This window comes from Ips typographus, linkage group LG12 (assembly GCF_016097725.1).
Source record: "Ips typographus isolate SLU linkage group LG12, UJ_Ityp_2.0, whole genome shotgun sequence".
Taxonomy (NCBI): domain Eukaryota; kingdom Metazoa; phylum Arthropoda; class Insecta; order Coleoptera; family Curculionidae; genus Ips; species Ips typographus.
The window spans coordinates 3,526,493-3,536,234 of NC_138433.1; the positions used below are offsets into that span (position 1 = coordinate 3,526,493).

Genomic DNA, 9,742 nt, shown 5'->3' on the forward strand with positions numbered 1-9,742 from the left:
ACATGTTTTGGCGACCGTGACAGGACTAGGCCGGTTATATTTGGTGTTTTTACTCTTCCGGTTCTTTTCTGTGGGACACTAATCGAAAGACATTAAGAGTTTCGCGAGTTTCACCCGGTGTGGTCGGTTTTTGAACCAGCTCGAACATTGTCCATTTGTGCATTGCCGTTTACTAATTTCGTGGAAGGATGGCTGATTTAGAAACCATTAAGAAACGCCGTAGAGTGGTCCGGGCTTCTTTTACTAAGGTAGCCAATGATTTGACAGCCCTTTTGCAACATTCCTCACCTCAGATGTTGAAGAGACTCATGTTGCAATGCAAATTTTAGAGGAAAAGTTCACTGAACTTAGAGATTTGAATGCTGAAATATTCAGTTTATTATTGGAACAAAATGTTATTGAAGCAGACTTGGAAGAAGAAACTGAAGGGTGCGATAACTACAGTAGAAGATTTAAGCAGCTGGGTATTAAAAGTGACAAAATATGGCGGTTAAAACAGCAAGCAGATCAAGTGTCAAGTAGTTCTTCAGTTCCAGATCAAGCAGGTAAGCGCAAATTTAAGTTGCCTGCAATTCAATTCAAAAAGTTTGATGGTAGTATTCGAGAATGGTTGTCCTTTTGGGCACAGTTTAAAAAAGTGGATGAGGATCCGAGTATTGACCTGGCGGATAAAGTAGAATACCTTGTACAAGCAACAGCGCCTGGTAGTAGGGCTAGGAATTTAGTAGACAGTTTTCCTGCTACTGCCGAAAATTATAAATTAATTATTGACAGTTTAAAATCACGATTTGGTCGTGAAGACCTTCAGATTGAGGTTTATGTTCGTGAACTGTTAAAATTAATCTTAAACAATGCTCTCTCGAAAAACCGAAGTGATATCTCTTGTTTATATGACAGTATTGAGAGCCAATTGAGGGCATTGGAAACCCTTGGCATTACATCTGACAAATATTCAGCAATACTATTCCCTCTAATTGAATCCTGTTTGCCTGAAGAGTTGTTAAGAGTTTGGCAGCGTAGTGCAGTAAGTTTTTGTGCTGGAGTTAGTAGAGGGGCCGTTTGTCAGGAACCAGATGATGCCAGTGGATCCAGTGGTACTGAAACTGTAGGGTCAAATACTACCTTGGAGCAGCGGTTGAAAGCCTTGATGCTTTTTTTGAGAAGTGAGGTGGAGAGTGAACAGCGCATATTATTGGCATCTGAGGGTTTTGGTCTACATAGTACAAAGTTAGTTGAAAAACCTGTAAGTACTATAGCTAAAAGTAAGTCACCTGGAACTAGGATTGCTACTGGAGCTGATTTGCTGAATAGTAACACCTCAGTTAATACTTTTGGAAAGTGTATTTTTTGTAAAGGGGCTCATGACAGTTCTGCCTGTCAAAAAGCCAGACATTTTCCTCTGGACAAGAAAAAGGAGCTAATTGCTCAAGAAAAAGCTTGTTTTAGGTGTTTACGAATAGGACATCAGTCACGAAGATGTTATGCTCGAATAAAGTGTTTAATTTGCAATAGGTTTCATTCTACTCTTCTTTGCCCAGAAGCAGCAGTAAATAAGCAAGGAAGAACATTAGAAGGTGCTCCTGAAAATTCTCAACCTAGAGAAACTCCAAGCAGCCGGACAAATACTGAGGTAAATGCTACTAATTACTCAGGTGTACATGTGTTTATGCAAACTTTGTGTCTGGATGTGGTTGGAACTCATGGAAGTCGGAGAATCCGACCCCTTATTGATTCTGGGTCTCAAAGATCTTACATTTTAAGGAGTACAGCAGAGGAGTTAGATTTGTCCCCAAAAGATAAAGAGGTAATTGTGCATTGTCTGTTTGGCGGTGCCACATCCAAACAGTGTCACAATGTGTACAATATCTTGATTGCTAAAAAGGGGGTTTACAGTTGTGAAATTGAAGTTCTTGACCAACCAAGAATTTGTAACGATGTGGCACCACTGTTTTCTGGAGAATGGTCTGAAGAGCTTGATTCCTTAGGAATTCCTGTTAGTGACACCTCCACTTCGACTGTAATTGAGCTTCTAATTGGTGCCGATGTTGCTGGGAAACTTTATACAGGTCGACGTCACCAGTTGCATTGCGGGTTGGTAGCATTAGAAACCTTATTTGGTTGGACGTTGATGGGAAAGATTCCCGTGTCTGAAACGGACAGAGTGAGCATGTCTACATTGAGCTTGTTTGCTGGTGATATCAGTGGATTATGGGACCTGGACGTTTTAGGTATCACTGATCCATGCAAGACTGATACCAGAAAGGAAATAGAAGCTGCTGCCTTGGACCATTTTATGAGTTCAGTTAAAATTAATAATGAGGGACGGTACGAAGTGAAGTTGCCTTTTTTGGAGAACCACCCTGCCATTCCCAGTAATTTCGAACTGGCTAGGATTCGTCTAGGACGTGTATTGAAAAATTTAGACTCTAGTAATCTGAGAAAAGAATATGATGAAGTTTTTAACGGGTGGCTCCATGATGGGATTATCGAGAAAGTTGCTGGTGAAATGAATTCTGACCGGGGGCACTATTTACCACACAGGCCCGTGGTTAAGCTTTCCTCTGCCACCACAAAAATTCGACCAGTGTTTGACGCTGGCGCCAAACAAAAAGGTGCTCCATCCTTGAATCAATGCTTGGAAAAGGGTCCAAATTTGATTGAGGAAATTCCGGATATTTTGATAAAGTTTAGGCAAAAAAGAATAGGTGTGATTTCTGATATTCGAAAAGCTTTTTTGCAAATATCTGTGGATCCTGCTGACCGGAATTTTTTAAGATTTCTATGGATTGATCAAGATGGAAACGAAATTATCTACAGACATAGGAGGGTTGTTTTTGGGGTTAGCAGCAGTCCGTTTCTTCTGGGTGCAACTATAAGTTATCATCTGAGTGAAGCTAAAAAGTTGTGCCAACTTGAAGGCGATTCCTCAAGACTGAGGCTGGGTTACTCTTTAGATACTGTATGTCAATTGTCAAAAAGTTTTTATGTGGACAATTGCGTAACCAGTCTTAGTGATGAAGAGAGTCTGAGTAGATTTATCAAGGAGTCGTCGGTTCTAATGGCTCAAGGGCACTTTGATTTAACAGGGTGGGAGAGAACTCAGTATGTGGGTGCTGACAACGTGGATGTACCTGTCCTTGGTTTAACCTGGAACATTAGACGAGACACCTTATCTACAGGGTGTCTAAAAAGTCTGGAATATTGCAAATATCTCGAAAACTGCTGATTTTATTTTTCTCAAAATTTGCGTCTTGTTAAAGTAAATAACAGCGCATGACGTGAGGGTGAAATGAGGTTCGCAAGTATACAGGGTCAGTCACAAAGTATACCAACTTTCTTAATTCAAACCTAACACACTGTATATTACTTCAGATTTTAAGAGTACTCATAAAGGCCAATTCAACGATATACGATTTTTTTTTTTTTTAATTTTTTTTTTTTTTTTTTTTTGATTTTTTTTTTTTTTTGATTTTTTTTTTTGTACCTACCTATAACAATGATAGGTGTAACAATGACAGCTAACGTCAATATAATGTTAAATTAATTGGCAAATTTTCCTATTACTTAAAATGGTGTTTTAGAGTGAGAAGGAAAAGACTGACATCTTAAGTATCCTTCTCACTCAAAAACACCATTTTCAGTAATAGGAAAATTTGCCAATTAATTTAACATTATATTGACGTTAGCTGTCATTGTTACACCTATCATTGTTATAGGTAGGTACAAAAAAAAAAATCAAAAAAAAAAAAAAAAAAAATCAAAAAAAAAAAAATCGTATATCGTTGAATTGGTCTTTATGAGTACTCTTAAAATCTGAAGTAATATATAGTGTGTTAGGTTTGAATTAAGAAAGTTGGTATACTTTGTGACTGACCCTGTATACTTGCGAACCTCATTTCACCCTCACGTCATGCGCTGTTATTTACTTTAACAAGACGCAAATTTTGAGAAAAATAAAATCAGCACTTTTCGAGATATTTGCAATATTCCAGACTTTTTAGACACCCTGTATAAAAGAGTCCATTGGTTTATATAAGGAAGTAGAAGAACAGGTTGTGACTAAGAGAGTTATTTTGTCAGTTGCCAATCAACTTTTTGACCCGATCGGTTTCACAAGTCCTACAACTTTATTGCCTAAATTGCTTTTGCAGAGAACTTGGGAGAAACGATTGATGTGGGATTCACCGGTTGATGCAGACACTCAGAGGGAGTTCTGCAAATGGAAAAATGAGTTACACGAGCTTCGAAATATAGAAATCCCTAGATGGATAAACGCTGACTGCGACGGTAGCTCCTCTCTACATGTTTTTTGTGATGCGAGCAATAAGGCGTACGCTACTGCTATGTTTTTAAGGATGGAACGAGGAAGCGATGTAGCAGTGCACCTCTTAAGCCAATTACTATACCGCGTTTGGAATTGCTCGGCGCTACAATAGCGGCCCGACTGTACCAAAATATGATGAAAAATTTTAACCAAACAATTCCATGTTATTTCTGGACGGATTCAACTACGGTTTTGCAATGGATTAGGCGAGAAGAAGACTGGGCGATTTTTGTCAGGAATCGAGTGAAAGAAATTCGCTCAATAACACCAGCGCAGTCATGGAGGCATGTTCCTGGTGTTTTGAATCCGGCTGACCTTCCTTCGCGGGGCTGTTCGGCTAGTCATTTGTTACACTCCCACTGGTGGAGCGGTCCAGAATGGCTGCGTGAGAAAGAAGACAACTGGCCGCCGGACTGTCATAGTTGTGACGAGGATGCAGTCTCGAGAGAGAAACGTATAACAATCTCAATGATGAATAGTATATCTGATCCTGTGTTCACACTTCTGAGGGAAAGTAATGAATCTAAAAATGAAGAAGACGAAGATCCATGGCATCTAAAGTATTTTTCCACGTACTCTAAGATTGTCCGGATGATGGCCTGGGTATTTCGTTTCATTAATAACTTAAGATCAAAAAATGTAAAGCGTACTGGAGTTATTGGTGCTGAAGAATTTGAAGCTGCTGAGGCATTTGTCTTAAGAAAAGTTCAAAATGAAGTTTTTATTAGAAATAACAAGATTGAGCAGAAATTGAAAAATTTGGACTTGTTTCGAGATAAATTGGGCGTACTACGTCTAAAGTCGCGTGTTGTAAATCGCCCAGACCAAGAATATTTTTGTTCTCCTATTTTACTACCTCGACATGAAGTTGTGGATAGATTGATCAACGATGCACACGTAAGGGCATGTCATGTTGGTACTCAGGGCTTGATGAGCTTATTAAGAGAGAGGTTTTGGTTTGTTGACGGAAGGAGATACGTACGCAGCATCGTGCGGCGTTGCACGCTATGTAAGCGTTATTCTACTAAACATTTTCAGACTTCGAGTCCTCCACTGCCAGAGAATCGAGTGCGAGATGCTGCAATTTTTGAGGTCACTGGTCTGCCGGCCCTTTGTATTTAAAATCTGGAAGTAAGGTCTGGGTGTGTTTGTTTACCTGCGCGATATATCGGGCTGTGCATCTTGAACTTGTCAGTTCTTTATCCTCGCAATGTTTTCTGCGGGCACTCAGGCGATTTGTAGCGCGGCGAGGGAGACCCAAAACCATCTATAGCGACAACGGGACCAATTTTGTTGGTGCGGAAAACTTATTTAAGCAACTTGATTGGACTGAAATTTTGGAATACTCAACCGTAGAGAGGATAAAGTGGAATTTTAACCCTCCAACTGCTGCTTGGTGGGGTGGTTTTTGGGAAAGGCTAGTGGGCATCCTCAAGCGGTTACTCCGCAAAGTGTTGGGTCGAGCGTCACTTGAATACGAGGAGTTGTTAACTCTTATATGTGACTGTGAATGTATCATGAACAATCGTCCTCTAACTTACATGTCAAATGACGCTAGCGAATTGATGACTTTGACACCCATGATGTTCTTAAAGGAGCTTAAGGAAGACGGAGTACCAGATTGCGACATGGTGGACCGACAATCGTTTTCCAGGAAGGTGGTTCGACTGCAGTCGTTACGAGAAAATCTTCGTCGCCGTTTTCGAAATGAGTATTTGGGACAACTGAAGCTACTACGTCACAGCAAGACTTCGAGAACGATACAAGTGGGCGAGGTTGTTCTGACTGGTAACGACCACGACAAAAGACTACAGTGGCCTATTGGACGTGTGGACGAGTTGTATCCAGGGAAAGACGGACGCGTCCGATTGGTTCGAGTGTCCACTGCGACGGGGCAGTTGCTGCGGCCCATCCAGCGGGTGTACCCCCTGGAAGACAGATGTGATTTGGAGAGTAATGGAGAAGCACCAGATCGAGTGACACCAATGGTCGAGATTTGTAAAGAAACCACTGATGGCGAAACCGCGAACGGGAGTGATAAGAGCAGAGCACCCGAATCCGTCAGTGATTGTGAGAGCGCGAACGGGAGTGCTGAAAGCAGAGTACCCGAACGTATTAGTGGCTGTGAGAATGTAAGCGGGGGTGACAAAAGCAAAGTTACAAAAACCACTCGTAGTGGCCGGAATGTGAAAGTTCCGGCTAGATTCTTGAAAGACTGAATTAGTTTAAATTTTAGAAAATGTTATTTTTAGTATAGTATTAAGTTGTTGAGAAAAAGTAGGATCAAAGTTTCTCAAGGTGGGAGGATGTAGTGACACCAGAGTAGGTTAATACGGAACGTGTTCAAATCCGTCAACAGTGTCAGACGTCCACTGTCGAAAAAGTTAGGTTAAGAAGTTGTTGTTGTGGTAGAGTAATGAGTAGGAAAAATGCGGCAATAAATAATGTCTCTAATAGAAAAGTGTTTTAATGTAAAAAGTAAGAGCAGTTAAGTTTACAGTGTATTGTCCGCACGGCAGAAGATCGAGAGCACTAAAGTATCTTGCCTGACCTAATCCGGGAAATTTCATTAAGACGGGTAGTTTTCCTGAAGTACCCACAGATCGATTCCGCCTCAAAACCGGCATAGATCTATTCCGCTAATGTTCTAGTCTGCATATTTGATAAATTTGAGCTATTCTACGTCTGTTGGGACTACATTGGTCTCTGTATTTCACTCGTTCGTGGTCAATCTGTGCCAAGTTGTATTATTTCGTCTCAAAACCGGCATGGATCGATTCCGCCTCAAAACCGGCATAGATCTATTCCGCTAATGTTCTAGTCTGCATATTTGATACTTTTGAGCTATTATACGTCTGTTGGGACTACATTGGTCGCTGGATTTCACTCGTTCGTTGTCAATCTGTTCCAAATTGTATTATTTCGTCTCAAAATCGACATAGATCGATTCCGCCTCAAAACCGGCATAGATCTATTCCGCAAATGTTCTAGTCTGCATATTTGATACTTTTGAGCTATTCTACGTCTGTTGGGTCTACATTGGTCGCTGGATTTCACTCGTTGTCAATCTGTGCCAAATTGTATTATTTCGTCTCAAAACCGGCATAGATCGATTCCGCCGCAAAACCGGCATAGATCTATTCCGCAAATGTTCTAGTCTGCATATTTGATACTTTTGAGCTATTCTACTTCTGTTGGGACTACATTGGTCGCTGGATTTCACTCGTTGTCAATCTGTGCCAAACTGTATTATTTCGTCTCAAAACCGGCATGGATCGATTCCGCCTCAAAACCTGCATAGATCTATTCTGCAAATGTTCTAGTCTGCATATTTGATACTTTTGAGCTATTCTATCTACGTCTGTTGGGACTACTTTGGTAGCTGGATTTCACTCGTTCGTTGTCAATCTGTGCCAAACTGTATTATTTCTTCTCAAAACCGGCATAGATCTATTCCGCTAATGTTCTAGTCTGCATATTTGATACTTTTGAGCTATTCTACGTCTGTTGGGACTACTTTGGTCGCTGGATTTCACTCGTTCGTTGTCAATCTGTGCCAAACTGTATTATTTCGTCTCAAAACCGGCATAGATCGATTCCGCCTCAAAACCGTCATAGATCTATTTTGCATATTTGATACTTTTGAGCTATTATACGTCTGTTGGGACCACATTGAATGCTGAATTTGGCTCGTTTGTGGTCAATCTGTGCCAAATTGTATTATTTCGTCTCAAAACCAGCATAGATCGATTCCGCCTCAAAACCGGCATAGATCTATTCCGCTAATGTTCTAGTCTGCATATTTGATACTTTTGAGCTATTCTACGTCTGTTGGGACTACATTGGTCGCTGGATTTCACTCGTTCGTGGTCAATCTGTGCCAAATTGTATTATTTCGTCTCAAAACCGGCATAGATCTATTCCCCTAATGTTTTAGTCTGCATATTTGATACTTTTAAGCTATTTTCTACGTCTGTTGGGACTACTTTGGTCGCTGGATTTCACTCCTTCGTGGTCAATCTGTGCCAAATTGTATTATTTCGTCTCAAAACCGGCATAGATCGATTCCGCCTCAAAACCGGCATAGATCTATTCCGCTAATGTTATAGTTTGCATGTTTGATACTTTTAAGCTAATCTACGTCTCTTGGGATTACTTTGGTTGCTGGATTTCACTCGTTCGTTGTCAATCTGTGCCAAATTGTATTATTTCGTCTCAAAACCGGCATGGATCGATTCCGCCTCAAAACCGGCATAGATCTATTCCGCTAATGTTCTAGTCTGCATATTTGATATTTTTGAGCTATTCTACGTCTGATGGGACCACATTGGACGCTGAATTTGGCTCGTTCGTGGTCAATCTGTGCCAAATTTTATTCTTTCAATTCCGCCTCAAAACCGGCATAGATCTATTCCGCTAATATTCTAGTCTGCATATTTGACACTTTTAAGCTATTCTACGTCTGTTGGGACTACTTTGGTCGCTGGATTTCACTCGTTCGTTGTCAATCTGTTCCAAATTGTATTATTTCGCCTCAAAATCGGCATAGATCGATTCCGCCTCAAAACCGGCATAGATCTATTCCGCTAATGTTTTAGTTTGCATGTTTGATACTTTTAAGCTAATCTACGTCTCTTGGGATTACTTTGGTCGCTGGATTTCACTCGTTCGTGGTCAATCTGTGCCAAGTTGTATTATTTCGTCTCAAAACCGGCATGGATCGATTCCGCCTCAAAACCGGCATAGATCTATTCCGCTAATGTTCTAGTCTGCATATTTGATACTTTTGAGCTATTATACGTCTGTTGGGACCACATTGAACGCTGAATTTGGCTCGTTTGTGGTCAATCTGTGCCAAATTGTATTATTTCGTCTCAAAACCGGCATAGATCGATTCCGCCTCAAAACCGGCATAGATCTATTCCGCTAATGTTCTAGTCTGCATATTTGATACTTTTGAGCTATTCTATCTACGTCTGTTGGGACTACTTTGGTAGCTGGATTTCACTCGTTCGTTGTCAATCTGTGCCAAACTGTATTATTTCTTCTCAAAACCGGCATAGATCTATTCCGCTAATGTTCTAGTCTGCATATTTGATACTTTTGAGCTATTCTACGTCTGTTGGGACTACTTTGGTCGCTGGATTTCACTCGTTCGTTGTCAATCTGTGCCAAACTGTATTATTTCGTCTCAAAACCGGCATAGATCGATTCCGCCTCAAAACCGTCATAGATCTATTTTGCATATTTGATACTTTTGAGCTATTATACGTCTGTTGGGACCACATTGAATGCTGAATTTGGCTCGTTTGTGGTCAATCTGTGCCAAATTGTATTATTTCGTCTCAAAACCAGCATAGATCGATTCCGCCTCAAAACCGGCATAGATCTATTCCGCTAATGTTCTAGTCTGCATAT

At 40.7% G+C, this 9,742-nt stretch overlaps 1 protein-coding gene across 1 annotated transcript; it reads left to right on the top strand.

The window, feature by feature from the left end:
• Window positions 1-316: 316 nt before the first annotated feature.
• LOC145736719 (uncharacterized) lies at window positions 317-6,543 on the top strand. Its single transcript, XM_081991134.1, has 4 exons — window positions 317-3,127; window positions 4,152-4,304; window positions 4,355-4,927; window positions 5,641-6,543. The coding sequence occupies exons 1-4, from the start codon at window positions 317-319 to the stop codon at window positions 6,541-6,543; spliced, it is 4,440 nt and encodes a 1,479-aa protein (XP_081847260.1).
• The last annotated feature ends 3,199 nt before the right edge of the window (window positions 6,544-9,742 follow it).

Coding starts and splice junctions, on each gene's coding strand:
- LOC145736719 (XM_081991134.1), top strand. CDS start 317: ATGCAAATTTTAGAGGAAAAGTTCACTGAACTTAGAGATTTGAATGCT. Junction 3,128..4,151: donor TGGGTGCTGACAACGTGGAT/GTACCTGTCCTT, acceptor TTGCTTTTGCAG/AGAACTTGGGAGAAACGATT. Junction 4,928..5,640: donor TTGTCCGGATGATGGCCTGG/GTATTTCGTTTC, acceptor AACTTATTTAAG/CAACTTGATTGGACTGAAAT.